This window comes from Typopeltis vanoorti, chromosome 14 (genome assembly GCF_054136105.1).
Source record: "Typopeltis vanoorti isolate ZY-2024b chromosome 14, IOZ_Tvanoo_1.0, whole genome shotgun sequence".
NCBI classification, from domain to species: Eukaryota; Metazoa; Arthropoda; class Arachnida; order Uropygi; family Thelyphonidae; genus Typopeltis; species Typopeltis vanoorti.
Window position 1 is genome coordinate 94463728 of NC_143562.1, and position 18757 is coordinate 94482484.

The 18757-nt window shown below is 33.6% G+C and overlaps 1 protein-coding gene and 1 long non-coding RNA gene across 2 annotated transcripts in view; one reads left to right on the forward strand and one right to left on the reverse strand.

Moving 5' to 3' along the window:
- Positions 1-2110, reverse strand: part of LOC150099772 (uncharacterized) — a 79479-nt gene extending 77369 nt beyond the window's left edge. Inside the window, exons 1-2 of the long non-coding RNA XR_016549373.1 lie at positions 2046-2110; positions 1789-1949 (exon numbers count right to left, since the gene is read on the reverse strand). This is a non-coding gene — a long non-coding RNA (uncharacterized LOC150099772). The remainder of the gene's footprint in view (positions 1-1788; positions 1950-2045) is intronic.
- LOC150099773 (uncharacterized) lies at positions 1565-16901 on the forward strand. The gene is made up of 2 exons (XM_090403416.1): positions 1565-1726; positions 14426-16901. The coding sequence occupies exons 1-2, from the start codon at positions 1685-1687 to the stop codon at positions 16286-16288; spliced, it is 1905 nt and encodes a 634-aa protein (XP_090259542.1). The 5' UTR covers positions 1565-1684; the 3' UTR covers positions 16289-16901.
- The last annotated feature ends 1856 nt before the right edge of the window (positions 16902-18757 follow it).

An 18757-nucleotide genomic window follows, 5' to 3' on the forward strand; every position in this document is an offset into this window, starting at 1 on the left:
CAGTAACTATTGTTTACCCCATTGATTACTGTTTCTTATTGTGATATTAAAAGTATTTATTTAGCATTCTCAAGAGACAAACTACTAGTTGATAGTCTCATGCAATCTGATGCAGTAAAAATATTGCACCAAATAAATAAAACAACTGCGTTTACACGAATATAAAGACTGTGGAATTCATATTTCAAATGTCTTGGATGAACAAGCAGGTGTCTTTATATTGCTTACAAAAAAAAAAAAAAAAGTTGTGCAAATCATGTACACCTTAACACTGTATTCAAGTGATTTATTCGTACACTGCCACCTCTGACAAAATAAAAATTAATACTTAATCAACAAAACCACCATTATGATAATCACAAAACATCTGATTAAGAATGGAAAATCAAAACAGTTACAGAACAATAAAATAACACAGGATGAACAAATGACAAAGCTAAAAGAATATTTTCTTTTTTTTTCTTTTTTTTCTTTTTTTAAAGCGATTTATAAGCGTGATTTGTTGGGAGTGCCAAAAGAGACAAATCATATTCTGTTTTCATTTGAAAAAAACAAACAAACAAAATATAATAATAATAATAATAATAATAATAATAATAATAATAATAATAATAATAATAATAATAATAATAATAAATCTGTGTTACAGTTCGAAAGAATGTGTTATTTATGTAAGTTTCCTTATAGCCAAAAGTTTCATTTCATTATAAATGGCATTTGTTGCACCAGAATTCATTATAGTTTTAATATAGTATTCTAATTACTCCTCCACTCTAATCATTACCATAATGATGTATTTGAGCCTAAAATACATACTGAAATTAATAAACATTAGGGCTTTGAGTTAATGGATTTCTTTCATAGACCTCTGTGACGTATCTAAAACCCTTAAAAATACATAATAAAAATAATAATAAATACAACTTTACAGTACTCTACATTGATTTTGCAGAACATTCAACCTTAACGGAGATAAAGAACGAGTTAAATTATATTATTTAGTTTTTTTTTTTTTTTTTAACGTATACTGCAGTTGATTTCAGTTCAATAATGGAAAATAAAAATGTAATAAATGTCGTAAGCAGCGTAACGAGGGATGGGCGACGGTATAAAGTCCGCTTTCCACACATGCATGAAAAATGGCTCTCAATCGCTGAGGTAAGAGATTGCATGAAACATTAATAATGAAATCTTGCTGTGTATACCAAAGTTCTTTATGGCACTGGCCTTGAGGCGATTAATAGTCAGAATGCACGTATTCAACGTAATCTGTAACGACAACAGTAAAATTAGATAAATAAATTGCCCAACAGGAGAGCCTTATGATGACTTCATAGCTTCTGTCCTCTTCAGCTGAATCAAGACACGGATTTCCCAGTGTTTTCCATAGCCAGCTTCCGTTAAGCCCCAATGACGTAATGCCAAATGTTGCTGTCTACCTACCTGCCGCACATTTTTCCGGTCCGCTAAACCTGCTGGGGTCAGTGGCTGACCCAGAAAGTGGTATGTGATGCGTGCCATTGCCACTGGCTGTCGTCAGCACAGAGAAACCAGGTTAAGACAACGCACTGTACGTAAGAAGCAGCTGTCGCAGACGGAAAAGACCGCCATAGTTTCGGAAGCTACCGAACATCGAAATACTGACATGATGTCAGGGGTGTGAGGTGTCATCCCACGGCCCATTATGGACAGAGAAAGGAACTGCCATCAACCGAAGACCAAACAGGTACAGATACGAATTTAGAACTATTTCAATTAAAAACCTGTATATTGGAAATATGTACTTACATTGACGCAATAGTTATTTGCGTTGATATCTCGGGAGTGAACAACAGAAACTTGCTAATAGTCATTCAACTTAAACATTTCTATGCACATTTAAATATTACTATTTATCTCTTGAACTGGATGTTTCTCTTCTTAGTGTTGACGCGAAGAAACTTATATAGCTATGGAAAAGAAAGCACTAATATCATAAACCATATATTTGTGTAAGCATATATATATTATATTTATGTTACGATTAATAAGTTTAAAGCACCTACTTTATAACTATTACATCCATTAGACGAGTAGTTTTAATTCCTGCATGAAAGTTATTTAAACCGTTAAATAATAATCAGACAAAAACGCGATTTCATAACATCGTCTGCTCGCGGTTGAATACAAACTGTAGAAAGAAGTTAACGTCCAACAAATATTGGCGTTGCTAATTCTGCTTTGATATTTATAAACGCGTGCAACACCAAAACTGTATTGATATAAGACCCATAAAATTCCTCCCGTTGCAAGGAGGAATTTAATCTGGGTTTCTTTTCTATACCGGCTACTCATGTGTGGAAAACAAACCACGTATCAGCCACGGAAGTGATTATAATCTTCATTTGTGCGAAAAATAAAAAAAAATCGAGTACGAATGCTATAAACAACAAAAAACTGGTCTATTTGAAATTGTTTTGCGAAGATAAAAATGCCTTATTACGTGACAAGGGTGCCTTTTCACATACATCGAATTCTAGATATTTTATTAATATTTTAACTATTAAAGTCACTTTCTTATACTTATACTTTCGTATAAATTCCACAATTTATGGAAATTTCCGGTTTCTGTAAAAGCAAGAAAATTAAAATAGCTTAATAGCGGGATGTTTTTGTATAAATGCTTTTTATTTCTGTTGCTTTATAGTAGCTTAACGAATCAGGATTTTATATTGTTTACATCGACCGATAAAAACAGTTCAACTGCAATGGTAGTCTTTAGAAACACGAAAAATCATAAGGAACTTAAAATTAGGACAGAAATACTTCATGTGAATGGTACTTCATCATCCTTTTAAAGTACTAGGCTCAATGACTTGTCACAGCCAAGTAACGCCGTTGTATAAACGTAATTAATAGCATGATAGGGCGGGGCGTTAATCCTACATAGTTTGCTATGTCTATCGAAATGTCTATCACAGGTTGGTTTGTCTATTTTGCGAGGAGAAAAAGCACAGTGTATAGCACTAAAAATTCAGTCCGCAGTCCTTAAGACTGGCTAATTCACTTTTAGTCGAAAAAAAAATATTATATCCTACATTATTTTTTATTAGTTCTATCTATCTTCCTAACTACTATTTCGATGATATTTACTTTAAAAAAAATTAAACATATTTCACATTTCTGTGAAGTATGTTTCTGTATGATTTTAAATAAATATCACATCTTATTCACACTTGGATACTTGAGTAAAGTTATTTATTTATCCTGCCTGTTTGAATAAATATTAGCCAATTACGCTGTTTTCTGCAAGAAACATTCTACACCAAAGCTTCTATTGTTTAGAAATAGAAGAACAAGTAATATTGATACATAAAACTGATTTTAAAAAACTATATAATGGTACCTAACGGAAAGTATTAAGTGTCGTCCTCATCGTTGTTTGTCCGTCAACTTTTGACCTTGAATAGATCATACCACTGATCATCTGCATCAGAGATTATCCTAATTTGGAAGAGAAACTCATTTCTATAGAAAACGTCCGAAACGAAATATCTAGCGAGTTAAATAAAATAAAATAAAAAAACGGAAATGAGCTGCTAGTGTAATTGGTGTAATGCTAGAAATGTAGAAAGGGCGGGGGGGGGACTTTAATACTCACAATAATACTATTACTTCTTAAGATTAATGAACATGAAATTGTGACAAATGTCTTCAGTATTCATGTGTCATCTTTCTTCTCTTCACTTTGGCTAGATATTCATTTAGTTTGTCGCCATAGGAAATGACTGAGCAGCTATCCCATTGCTGAAGGATTTACAAAAGATGGACTAAAAGAATGCATCTTACATTTGAAAATGAAATGAGATTAGAGGATTTATTGATTTAAAACGTATACAAAAATTGTTTTACATCAGCATACTCAATCCAAGATATCTCACCGATATTTTGTGTCGAGTATGGCTTATGTGGTAAAACTGGAACCCAAAGAGGATATATATATATATATATATATATATATATATATATATATATATATATATATATATATATATATATATATATATATATTTTTTTTTTTTTTTTGATAAGAAAGAGAGAACAATGTGAGCAGAAGGCCACAAATGCAATCTTCCCAGGTGAATTTGCCAATCTTGATAAAGAAAAGGCTTTACGGCGATAAATATGTTCAAGCAACAATACCACGTAAACATATGTCAGTAATTATTTGAGCTTTTTTTAAAAAATGTTCTGAACAATCCACAAACCTGGAAGTGATTTTGATGACTTCAACTATTTTACGATTTCAATATAAAGATATTTTTATACACAAATTACATTTAAGATGCTTTATATTTAGTACCTTTATCTTAATTTAGATAAAGAATTAATAAGTAATAATCATTATAATAATTATATAATTAACAATTTAAAAAATATCAATTTTTTTAAACAAAAATATTGATTGTGGTACAGTGAAACTTTTCTGTTTGCTTGCTTCTACACATGCACTGTGATTATATTTCGATGCGGTTTGTACTTAGTATTAAATTACTGGAAAGGGAATTGATTGGTAGTAAAAGTGAACCGGGAAGAGGCAATACTGTAAGGTGTTACGAGGATGAAGAAGAAAAAATAAATACGAAAGATATTAACAATTAAGTATCATCGTGTAATCATTATAGACTGGAACAAGGAAGCAACAAACGACGACATATTGAACAAAGAAAGAAGAAAAAAAAAGGAATATGTGTAGAGTAGTTAATGGAGATTTATCTTCGATGAATGTAAAAGGGAGCATTCGGAGATAAGAAGTGTTGAATTTGGCGATAACATCGAAGGATGTGACTGCAAATGAGGTGGCCATTCTATCCTCTGTTAGAGATAGAGCAGCCATTCGTTCGTGACATAGGAGGTGGACAGAAATGAATTCTCGTGGAGACACAGTACAGGAAATTATGGTAATAACTTAGACGACAGCATGAAACGAAACAATGGAAGGAAGAACCGCAATGAAAAGACATGAACAGCGTGGAGAAACACGTCAGAAGACATTTAAAAAGAACAATGTTAGATAATGTTTCCTAAGTTAGATTGTCAAGCTGAATGACAATTAAAAGGATGAGTGACATCATTAAACTATAACTACCTAAAAAAAAAAAAAAAATATATATATATATATATATAGTTGAGTAGATTAATAGATGAAAGGAAATCCCTAGAAGTTCTTTCGCCATGTGGCAGATAAAAAGCAAAAAAATATGATTATGGAATAACATTGGTGATAGATGCCAGAGAACTGACCACAGTAACAGAAGAAGAAGCAGTTGGATTATTGAACAATGAATATTGAAAGATGGATGAACTGGATTAAAGACATCGCAAAGTTTTGATGTAAACACCACGTTTAGAGTATAAGAGATTAAGAGATCTGTACATTTGTTCAAGGAATGTGTAAAAGAATTCTTAGTACCCTGGACGTGTTCACCTTGAAAGATGTCACATTGAACTAGGGTAAGCCCAAAAAAAAAGCAGCAAATTTTAGTTCGGTTTATATTTTTCTGGAAAGGTCTGAAGTTTTGGAAAGGTTCATGAGAACTAAAATTCAAGAGATATAGAGCTTCATGGTCTATGTGCGTGGGGTCGACGGAATGTTTTATTATGAAGAGGAAGTCATGTTTCTGTTATCTACTTACATTTTATAATGAAGTGACAGAGTTGAATACAGTGATATTAATAGACTTCACAAAGGCCTTTGTAAGAATATTGCACTTTGGGTGGGTCATTACATAAATTACGATGATTGTAAGGGTGATATAAGTAAAAGGATGCCTGTGTGATATATCAAATAGTAGTATATAGATGAACAGTCAAAGAAAGCAGATGTGACAAGTGGGATGCTACGGGCCATATCCTTGGTAACTTCTGTTTAATGTATATATTAGTGATATTGTGAATAGTTTGAAGAAATAGTATAAATAGCTTGCTAGGACAGACGTCATTCTGAAGTGATACTATACTTAGGTCAACGTTTTTTTATTCCTTCTGAATAGCAAGCTCATTAGTAACTCCATACAAATATAATTAAGAAATTACATCTGTACAGTGGAGGGGAAAAATACAAATCTAAAAATAAACACTAAATAAGGTCTGCATTTTTTAGAAGTAAAGAGTATTTACAAATAGCCCTCCATAATTTACCCATAAATGCACTTCTTGCAAATCTGATTTTTTTCCCCTTTATTGTATTCCTCAATTCTTAAGAATATTTTCCTCATTTAATTACGTTTGAAGTAAACCTTTTATGTACTTACTTCAGTACTTGGTATATCATATAAAGATGGCGAATAAGAAAAATATTACGTTCTTCTTTCTTGGACATTTATTTTTATCTCCTCATAAAGTCAAGAAAGCAATGTTATCCAGGAAGGAAGATAACAGTACTATAGATCAGGGGTGGGCAAGTTCTTCGGTAATAAGAGCCTCATATAATATATTTTTTGAATGTTCAAGAGCCGCAGAAAATATTATTTTAAAATTGTATTTATAAATAATAAAAAATACAGCAATATAGTAGTCCTGCTCACCAAAGGAAGGATATGTTTAATCTCTACTCGTTGCAGGCTTTGATTGATTCTTCATTTGCAGTTAATAGTTTAAAATCTGGCTGGTAGGATGTCAAAGCTGTTCTAAGAAGCTCGGTGAGGTGACTGTTAGTGAGGATAGCACGATGTTTTGACTTGACAAATTTCATTACAGAGAAGAGAAATTCACAGCAGTAAGTTGTCCCAAAAACAGATAGTCGAAAGCCAGTTTTCTGAAGATTGGGATACTTTGCTTCTGGGATTTGTTTCCAAAAGTCAGTTACAGATGAGCTTTTATGTACTAGGTTCAAACCCACATCTTCCTGCAGCTCAATAAGCTCTGTCTCTATTGAATCAACATCCGCGGTAAAAGGTGCAACAACAGGACATCCATCGTTGATGACATCAATCAAAAGGATTCACAAGAAATTCAAAACATGGCTTTAACTTTTTTAGTTTCTCAAGCTTATTCTCAAAATCATTATAAAGTGTTTCTAAGTTTCCTTCGTATTGTTTCAGTTAAAATCGTCCTCCCATTATTGGTTAAACACTCTCATTTCTTGTTCGTATTTCTGTTTTATACTCTTCTGTTGCTCAGTCATTTTAAACCCGGGTCATACAACTTTCACTAAAATCAATCTTAATTATTTATTAATCAGAAAAGTACTTATCTGCACTAAAATTTACTAGTTATGTTCCGCTACCGCCATAAGCACGTAACTTGTGTGTGTGTGTACTGCATGAAGAGTGATGATGCAGTGTCCAGGCAACAGAGGCAGTGGGTAATGCAGCGATCATAGTAGTCACTTTTGGAACTAATTTTGGCTGGAGCGACACAGGTCATAAAATGTCGAAACACTTTTTACCGACCAAATACAATAATAAAATCCACATTAACAACCCTTTTGGCTGGTACCATTTAAAAGCTAAAAATGTAAAGTTTCAAAATATGTGTTTTTTACTTATCTTTAAAGCATTTACGAAATAAAATATTATAATATTGGTACATACTACACTACAATTATTAATTTAAAAGTTTAGAAAAAATGGCAGCGAAAACCAATATTGTCTCGGGAGCCGCATGCGGTTCGCGAACCGCAGTTTGCCCACCCCTGCTATAGATATTGAACATTTCATTGTTTGACCTGGCAGACGAATTAACCGTAAAAATTCAAGTTGAAGTTTAGCTTACTATTTTTTTTTTTTTTTGTCTGACAGTAGATGGTAATTTTTTGATAAAAATGACCCAAGTGAATTAAACTGTCTAAAAAGTTTTAAAAAGTACCGAGAGTAAATTTTCAAAAATAACTGAGACTGCATTGCTAGTAAAACTACAGACAATGGAGAAAATTATGTAAAGAAAGTTAATTTAAAATATAAATAAATATGTAGCTTTCTTTTGTTATCAAGCGTCCATGATTATCTCTTTACAAATGCTATTATGTTTAGCAGTCTGCCCAATCGATCTTGTATCCATAAGTTAATGGATATGTTTTGCAGAATGCGTCTTTTTCAACTGGCTGTTTCATATACGAGTACTATATTTAAAATAGCTTCATCATCAGAGACAATCTTTAAATTTGCTAGTTGAAATTATTCGTATGCTAAAACTCCTATGAATTGTATTTATATTGGTACTTTTCCCCATGTTTACAAGTTCATTTTGCTTCTGCGAGAAATGTACTAATGAAGTTTTATTGTATGTGTAGACGCACATACACGGTCTATACGACCTACTGCGCTACTTACAAATAAATGTTAAACTGCCAAACGACATATGCCTTAAGCTCATTTAACTTTATAGAGTTACTGTTTTTTTTTTATGTACATGTTAAGTCTGTGAGTATTGCGAGAGAAAACTTTACTATGCCCACTCGGTTATTTCTTGATTATGAAGGGACATTCCAACGAAAATCTGTGTGCCATTAATGGTTCTTTTTCCCCGCTCCATTTCTCCTATCTCATATAGCCAGAAGGTAGGGATGGGCCGAATACCTTTGGTCGTAGAACTAGATATACCGACTCGCTAAAAAGTTCACGGGCTGCTCAGTGGTTTCAAAATACCTTCACTCATTTTCATAGTTTCGTCTGCCTGATTTTTTATCGTATGGATTAGTTCGTTTTCATTTAAACATGCTATAAATAGGAACTAAATAGTTCTACTTAACATCCAAGTATAAACAAAACGATGAACTTAGTAAGTAGGTTTATTTGCAATAGTCAATGTTCCCTCGGTAAAAATAGCTTCGTGTTTTACTCTCTATGTTTGCTATTAACCAGGGGATTAAGGTAATGCGTCACACCTTACTAGGCAGACGTAGGCTACATTTGAAATAATTTCAGAGATCTTTAAATTGCGTTGCTGATAACAGGAATGTTGTCTCAAAACTGCTCTTTATTAAGTTGTCACTGAGATTTTTTTATTCTTTTTACGTGTATGAAATAACTAGGTTTTCTTCTGATATTATTGGTTAATAAGTTCGTAAATCACTATTAGGCGGCTGACTTCAATCACAAGAAATTTCCCCCACCTTTAGACATTATGTGTATTCATTCTATGTTAAAAAGACATGAATCACACTTGATGTTTTTTTTAATCTTTCACTTTACTGAATGCTTTTCCCCCTACTAGAATATAATCTAAACATCAAATATCTAAAGAATTTCTACCTTGAAATTAAATTAATCGGAAAATGAGTGCATAGAATAGTACTCTCTGCCTTACAGACTTATAAAGTCACTTACTGAAGTAACCATTACTCTCGTCTCGGATGGCTGGTTGTTAGGCGTGATGGTGCTGCCTTTCGACGACCAAAAAATATTTCCTATGCTAACTAGAAAGCATATGCCTAGATTATAACGTTCTCAGGAAAAAATACCGTCTCTCTGAAAGCTATATGCGTGTTTTATACTTATTTAAGGATCAGATATACCTAGAATTCAATGTTCGGTAACTGTCTTTCCCAGAGCAGTTGGTGAACTTCGGAATCTAGGCAAAGTATCTGAAACTAGACAACTCTAGGCAAATTAGTTTTGTTGATAGTGAAAGTTCATACAGTGAATATTTGAAACCCATATTTTTTTTGGACTGGTATCGCTAGTTCAGGAAATGATCCAGAGAAAGATGAGATTGGCAGGACATGTACTGAGAGGTTCAGTAGGACAGAGGATACTAACAGTTTTAGAAGGAAAAATTATGGGAAAAGGTTCAAGAAGCAAAAAACGAAGGACATAGCTTGAAGATATAAGATCATGGAAAGGATCACATGGCTATGCAGAAACAAAAAGGAAAGCCACCAACAGAGAGAACAGAGAGAAAGGACATGGTGCTGTACCCTCTCACTGAGGAATCTACATGAAGAAGAAGAAAGATCGCTAGTTCATAATGTGGAATAGACAGAGATGGGGAAGTAACAGATACTATACTATATTCTGTTGAATAATTAGATTGGTTTAACAAAAAACGAACGAACTATTTATACAAAAAATATAATAGAAGAAAACTATAACAGAAAAAACATTAAATGTATTTTGAGTAATTTGACGAAGTGTTTATTGATGTATTACTTTTGAAGAAACGATCTCTAAATACAATTTAAAAACTAAGAGACATTCTTTAGTTGAAGAGGGATGCAGAATTAGTATTTCACTCAGTGCAGAAATTTTATTAGTTGACAGACGAAGGTCAGAAATTATTGAAAGACGTTTTCTTTAGTTTCTACTTAGTTTTTGGATAATCTAATCTTTAGCTGATCCACTGTGCATGAAAGGTTTATAACCTTTTAATGTGAATTAAAAGATTATAAAATTCACATTAAAAAGGTTTAAAATTCACATTAAAATATAGACCATTTTGACCTTGTCAAAAGCAAACAAACAACAACAAAAAAAAAACTATGAAAAGTGTTCAAAAAGCATCAGGTTTCATTCTAATATCAAGAGTAATTTTTAGGACTTCGTTGAAAAGTACTTTCTTTGACTTTCTTTTACTAACATCAATCATCAATCTGCATTCAGAGTTAAGTGTCAGAAAAACGTGTAGATGTCGGTGTGGGATCAATAAAGGGATTTGTGTTGTAGCAATTTTTAGGATATCTGAAATTCTTGCCAAAAATAAAAAAATAAAATAATAATAATATATATATATAATATTCATCAAAGCTTGATTTGCTTCCTCAGTCTTAAGAAAAGGCTGGTTATATTCCACTAATTCGTGCCCTACCCAAGGGCCTATGAGTTGTGGAAATACTTTCTGAAAATGAAAGCTGTGCCAAACAAAGCGGCCTTTTGCAGCTGCCCAATTTTTAATCCATCTAACTCGAGTGCTTCTAGATGTTTTTTTTTTCAATGTTTTAGGAAATGGTTTAAAGTTTATGGATTGCATTTGAATTTGTTTAGCGTTGGGCATTTAAAAAGGTTATTGTTTTCTGAGAAGGCACAGAGTCAGTTATTATTATTATTATTATCATCATGATTCAGGCCTCCATGGCGTCAAAAGACTCATCGTGGGAGGCTTCTGTGTTTATTTGTGCTGATATTGATTTCATATGGTTAAGTAGAGATTTTTGTGTGCGAAGTTGGCCGAGTGGTTAACATATCCGCTCTCCAACCAAGAGGCTGCGGGTTTCAATTCCGCTCTGAGTATGGATGTTTGTGATTGCCTTTAGATGGAAAATAAACTTAATCGCAAGGTGTGAGGCTACCTCTCAACTTATTGAGGACTAAAAGTGGCTTGAAAACGTTCATGTTTGGTCTCTTGGTCTCTTACCGGATTATGTATAAAAAATATATAAAATTCATAAAAATAGAAAAAATCCTTAGCTCGCATCCGGTACTAATATGCTATAGAATTACAACATCTTTCATGGGTAGGAGTCGCATTATATACATATGATTTATACTTTGCGGTTAAAACTCTTGAATTGCGGAACCAAGTAACTTCAGGTACGACATGTGGCCCGAAAACTGTGAGCTCAAGATGAAGTTGTCGCAAAGCATCTCCATATCTTTCTTGCTGGAACCCGGATTCAAATCACATCCAGGACGCCAGGAATCTTTATCAGAGCTTTTGAACTGGAGGTGAGTTAGCTCTCATAGTGGCAGTTTTCTCCCGGTAGTATTTTTTATCCAGCAAAACTGATAAACCAACCGTAGAACAAACGCCATTAACAGACATAATACACTGACCTCATAGCCGTACTTCCAACCAAATGAATCCAATCAGCATTGCTGAAATTTTGCATCGAATATTAGCTTTCTTAAAGGCTCACATGAGCAATTAAATACTTTCATAATCACTTGTTAGGACAACAATTCTTACAGTGGTAATTACATTCTATATTTTCTAGTGTTTTCAAATTTTCTGCCTCGATTATACTGAATTCGTTTACGGTGCATGTCTCTGTTCCTAGGAAAATTAATGGGATAAACTGACGATCATTTAAGAAACCGTACATCTTTTTAAAAAATTAAACAATGATGGTTAATGAATTGAAACGGTTGACTTCGTAATTTCCTCCTTTAGTTCTTAAAAAAGAAATTAATGAACCTATCGAAATAGTTACATTTCGTCCTACAGCTAGTTCTTTATCATGTATGCATTGTAATCGGACTGTATTGGAAAACCGGAGTATAAAAATATGTTGCAATATTCACAGATGGCGCTGTACTTATGGAACGTTACAACAAAGTTGGGCTATCAGCTTCCATTAAATTGATAATCAGTATACTGCACCAAACATTAATCATGTGTGTATATGAGTAATCTACCCAAACAGAATAAAACCAATCTTTTTTCGTTTTTCCCCCAGCTAAAGTGTAATGTGTCAATGTAAATTTTTTATAAGATTAAAGTGACAAAACTGAATTTTTTTAAGGTAAACGTTAGTAACATATCCAGTAACATATTCGTCCACAGATATATATCACATATTTGCAAGATATCTCTATCTAACTCCTTTCATTCAGTTTGGATCTGTCAAACCAGCTAATGAATGATTCGCGAACAACATATCAGAAAGATGCACAGATTAATGTTTGCCTACAGATTTAAAACTCAAGTCTGCGATGTATAAAAAACACCTTCCAAGCAAAACAGGTTTTATCTTTCCCTCTAACACAAGCAGAGAAAACTGTGCCGACAGAAATATAAAGTCAAGAGAACACCATTTAATGTCGGCAGTAAGGAAGGAACAGGTCCTTCCTTATTTCACCTAAAGAAGGAGGAGGAAACAAATTAGAAACAACAGCGGAACAACGAACACAAAAAAGAAATGTGCTGCTAACGTAGTTTCAAAACAACAAGAGGAACTAAAAAAAAAAGAAAAGAAACAACTTACCATATGAAGGTTAGCTGTAAAACGAAACCGTTAAAACTGTAAAACTTCCAGGAGTGTTAGATTCACATTAAGTGAAAAAAGAAAGAAGAAGGTGGCTCTCCTAGCATATAGAACAACTTATAAAGTTCCCATTAACGGATGAAGAAAGAACACTAATCATAAACTGAGAATAAAATATTTTCTTTGCCAAAACCACTATTGATAACAAGCCAAAACACAAGTCTCTTTTGCAGAACTTGTTTTTACAGTATCTGAAAACCGATGTTTGCCTTATTTTACTTCCTATTCAAAATAACTGTTCAGTATGAAGTAAAAGTCAATGTAACTTCAGCAAATCTAACTGTAACTCTCTGAGTGATATTTCGTTTCACCTTTGACTTTTACCAGCGTCAGCCGACATTTCGCTTCATATACAAACATACACGTCTGGAAAATCCCATTCGCGTGCGATGACACTGTAGGGAATAGAACTGATGTTATCCCCCCCCCACACACACAAATGGTCATTCACTTACATGAATTGTGTGAAATTAGCCGAATCACCAACGTTATGATGCCAGTATATTGTGTCTGTTAAGTGTATTCAGTGGTCGGGTTGCCCGTATTGTGGGAGGAAAATTTAAGGAAGGAAGAGGTCCTTTCTTATTTCACCATCAAATTAACATCCAGTTTATCAGTTCTTTCTAAAGGCATGAGGGAACTCCTTAACACTAAACTTCTATGTTACTTTGAAGCCTCTCAATAATAAGCGATCGCACATATTCGAATATGTGCGATCTCAATAATAAGCGATCGCACATATTCCCTCATTGATCAACAAGAGATCTTCTTGCTCATGTTATCTATCTCGGAACAAATGCCAAAGAAAAGTTTGTGAAATTTCAGGTGGTTGCTCTTGATATCTCTCCAGCATGCGATTAGCTTTGGCACAAAGACTTATAGAAATATTAAGTAAGCTCTCATTATATGGTGTCTTTTGACTTCTGGAACTGTATTGCTAACTTTCTGTTTGAACCAAGTTTGAATTCAAGCAAAATTCAGGGCTCTTTAACAGGGTTCTGTTGTCTTTCAACTACTCTCTTCTTTATCAGTGACTTTCCTTTAATTGTAAATCAATAGTTTTACTGACTGACAATACACTACAGTATATCTTCTCATTTGACAGACCTGAGTTGAGTAAGATGGCTGCTAACCGATTACCAAAAGTTAAAACTAAAAGAATTTTGCCTATTTCTTTTTGGGAAATTAGAGACGTCAGGAGGAGATTATTATTTTTTAATATCTATTCTGCAAATAATTCCATATTACCTTAATCTTGTAAAGATAAGAACAAAATAATCTGGAATGCTTTGTTATATTTTTGCGCTGAGTATTTCTATTTAATCATGAAAGCTAAATAATGTGAATAGGTAATGGGAATGATTCATTTTATTTCATTGGTTAATTATAGTATTATCGAGACTGTTTTATGCTGATAAACAGAATTAATATTCATGAAAATCAAACTTTTTTTTTCTTTTTCAGAAGCCATGTAAAATATCAAGGATACTTCTCATTTTTATTATTATTTTGGGCAGAGGATGTTGCGATTTCCCTGAAGACTATGGAAGTGATTTCATTGATGGAGCTTCTAAACATTTCTTTAGTCTTCTTATGTCGCCTCTCGACTCCAATGAAAAAAATCAACAAAATAATTATCAGGCGAATGAAAGAACTGCACATGTCGCCACTGAAAATAATAGAAGGGATACCTACCGAACTCAACCGTCAAATAAACAGTACTATTATCCTCGACAACCAAGTGTAAACTACAATTTGCCCGAGGATCGTGACTCTAGATATAACAAAAATCCTTACGAACATTTTCATACTGATAACTCTGCTAATATCACAAGTGCCGATTCTTCGCACTATCCTGCAGTGCAGCACCATTATCCTGTGCCCGTTGAACACCATACCTATTATCCTCCTCCTCCTAAAGAGCACTATCCACCTCCTCAACAGCATTATCCTCCACAAGAATATTATCCACCACCACCTCCACCCAAACCAAAAAAGATTCATATAAGTTTGAATCAAAGAAGTCCGGATTATAAAATACTAGACACTCATTTGAGGCTTCCTCCAGTTAAACTTCGTTTTCACATCAATCCCAAAATTACCATTACGTCTAATACTAAAGATCCACTCGAAAAAAAGCCTGATCACGACCATCATGATGAAGAACCATATCCACCTCCAGAGGAATTTTCATCTCATCATCAGCCTTATGGTATCAATAAGCAAGTGACAGCAATCAACTATCCAAAGGTGCATCATGAGTACCAGCCTCATCATCAATACCACCATCATCAGCCACCATCATCTTACGGTCATCAGCCACCATCATCTTATGGTCATCAGCCACCATCATCTTACCATCACTACCCGCCTCCCTACGAATCTAGCCACAGGAGTGGCAGTCATTATGAGCCATTTATCAGAGTAAAGACAAAACCTATAATATACACTGAACCTCCCCCTACTACTGCTGCCACTACCACAACTCGTAGACCAACCACTACCACCCGTACAACTACTACTCGCAGAACGACGACCACTCGCAGGGCAACAACCACTCGCAGAGCTACAACAACAACAGCAACAACTCGAAGACCAACAACAACCACACGTAGGACTACCACTACTACTACCACCACCACAGCGCGCCCAAGGAATACACAGCAGTCATCATTAGGAAGAAATCCTGATTATTCATATCCATTTCCTCAGTCAAATGAACAACAACGCAATGACAAGGAACTGAGCACGTCAGCAACAACAACAACTGTGAACAGCGAACGAGAAAGAGAAATGGCTGCATCCACTAATATACAAGCAAAGAATGATGCTAATGTAGATATCCTTACTTTCTCTAACAGCACCACTGATAATGAACCACTGAAAGTTTCTACCGTTACATCAGATGTACCATCGAGTTCAGCAGCTACATCAACTGTGAACAGTAGTACTGGAAGCAGCACCACTCGCAAAACAATTCCTTCGTCGTCATCAACTTCTCGTTCGTCTACTGACACGACTACAGCAATAATTCATCAGGTGGATGAAACAACAGCATTTATTGAAAATTTAAAAAAAGAAGATGATACTAATCCTGAACCTCTATTTTTTATTAATAACAGTGCTGAAGAATCGTCAGAAAGCATCGATGCTCCTGTAAAAATTATCGAAACCACAATGTTAATTGACGGAAAAAATCAGACTGTTCGATTTTATTATATCACTCAACCAGTGCATTTACCTCCAGATGTATATCGACAAGTTATCCAACAAAAGAACAGCAAAGAAATTAAAGGCAAAAACAAGAAGCGGAAAAGCGAAAACTAAGGTTATAATTCTTGTGTCGTGAATTTAACAAACCTGTAGAAGAAAGTGATTTACATTTCTTCTAAGTTTCAACTAATCTTGAAACTGGAATAAGGGACTGCATTTTGTAAACAGTGAAACCGTGTAAGAAAATGGGCTAAAATACCATTTGTTTAACGTTCTTGATGCCATCTATCGGAATTTGAAACTGACAAGCTTGCTTGTAGAGTAAATAAAAAAATAGCACCATATAAAAGCAATATTAACTCTTCCATGAAGGTAACTAAAGTAACAGAATGTTAAGTAGTTAATTGCTGTGAAGAGAAAGATATATGAAGCACAGTTTTTTAATTAAAATTTTTCTATGATGTTTCGGAAATATTATTATGAAAAGAAAGTAATGTTAGCCGTCACTACACAGATAACACGATGTAGCATCTATTTTGTTAAGTAAATTATAAAAATAAATACCTATTTTAGAAAAATAACTTACTGTCGAATTTAAAAAATGCAATCGAATACTAGTTTTTATTTGAAAGTATATGGTTAACAAACACTGAGTTTGTACATTTAAATTATTATCAAGTTGATGAAACCAGAAAAAATAAGGATTTCTTTCTATGTAAAATGTACAAATAAATAATTGTAGTCATTGGTGTGCTTTTGTATTTGTTCGAATTTTTGCAAGGTAACCTGACAGTGACAGTCCTATTAATAAATTTTGCGCTAAGATAAATCTATATTATTCTCCTGAAATGGGAAACTTATGTAATTTTTCTGCAGCGTCTCATTCCCCATGGTTCAATCAGTATGATTTGTTTACATATGAAATTGTGTTTAGACACAAATTACTATCACAATGTACATTTATGGATTGAATAAATTGAAATGCGTCGTGAAAGAAAGTATTATATCGGTTTAGACAGATGCATCAACAATAAAATGACTACCTTTTTGGAATATATTTATTATTTGTGACGCAGGCATCTCAAACACGCAATGTCACTGAAAATCTGTGGACGGCAGGATTTTCATTTTCAATGTAGCAAGCCTTGTAACTGCATCATCATCATCATCATTATTGTTATCGTAAAAGTCACCGTCAGTATTTTTTTCGCAAAACAATAGGTGCCAGTACTCATTCTTTACTAGCAGGAAAGAAAAAAAAAAAAAAACACAAACTAAAAATTAAAAGGATATGAAAAGAAAAAGAAAGATAATAATAAAAAAATTATTGATATTTTTACTTCATAGCGTGATGATTTTTTAAATAAAAAACAGCTGATGAAGTCTATATAAATAAAACAGTTTATTAAGCATATACTTATTCCATAAGTATATAAAAAGTAAGTAAAATGTATATAGTCAACAAAGATGTTAAAATTTTGAATGTCAATTTAATGTGGCAAATTATAAAGGTATTCATTTTGAAGCGAATAGATTACCAGCTGTGTACAGAAAAACCTCGCTTAACGCGATTAATTAATCCATCAATTAATGCGCGCTAAGCGAAATCGCGTTAAGCGAATACAGTAAGCAATAAGAATAATTATAATTCTTCCATCAGTTAGTAATTTGAAAAAAGTATGTATAATCTATAACCGAGGGTAAAATCATCAAAGTTACTAAAGATCAATTGCTTCAATTTTTATTTAGTGTCTAATCATTTGATTGAGCTACTTTTTTACAAAAAAAAATTAAATAAAGATGTTTGAATAGTGCTCGACTTTTTCATTTTGTCATGCAATTTGCGATAGCTGGCGACCGCTTTATCAAGAATTCGGCGGACAACGAAGATTCGTTCCATATCAGGATCAGCATCAAACAAAATTTCCTTAGCAGACTCAGTGTGACTGAAAACTAGCTCAATTTCTATTGAGTTAGCTTTTTAGTCGTAACATTCTCTTCTTGTTCGCACTCGTTATCTTCTTCTTCTTCATATGCACGCTGTTCTTCTAGTTGAAGGTGATCATTCTTTTAACTGTTCTGAATGGGAATCGAGCAAGTTTCTCAGGTCTTCATTATCCAGTTCATTAAATCCAAGTTCTTTCCCAATTGTGCTGATGTCTTTAATAATGTTATTAGCTGGGTTATTAAAACCAGTGAAATTATTAACAGCAAGGTAAGACCTGCCACACGGTTCCTTTATTACTGCAGCTTTCTTTATCAGTCTTTCTCTATTCCATATCAGGGATCATGGCTCCCAATCCTGAAGCGGGCCTCCAGGTCAGGATTTTTGGCGGGGCCACCTACCTGTCGCTCAGGTTAACGACAACATTTGTTCTGCTCTACATTCTACAGGGTTTAGGATCAATTAATTTAAATGATAACACAAAAGTAATATTTATTTTAAGAAAATACCAACATGTACATAATACAAACTAATAATAATATTCAAAATTACTTCAAAGTATATTTTCTAGCTTTTGTCGACGCAAATTTATCAATAATGCCAGTAAAATGAACTCACTTAGCCAAATCATTTTCGAT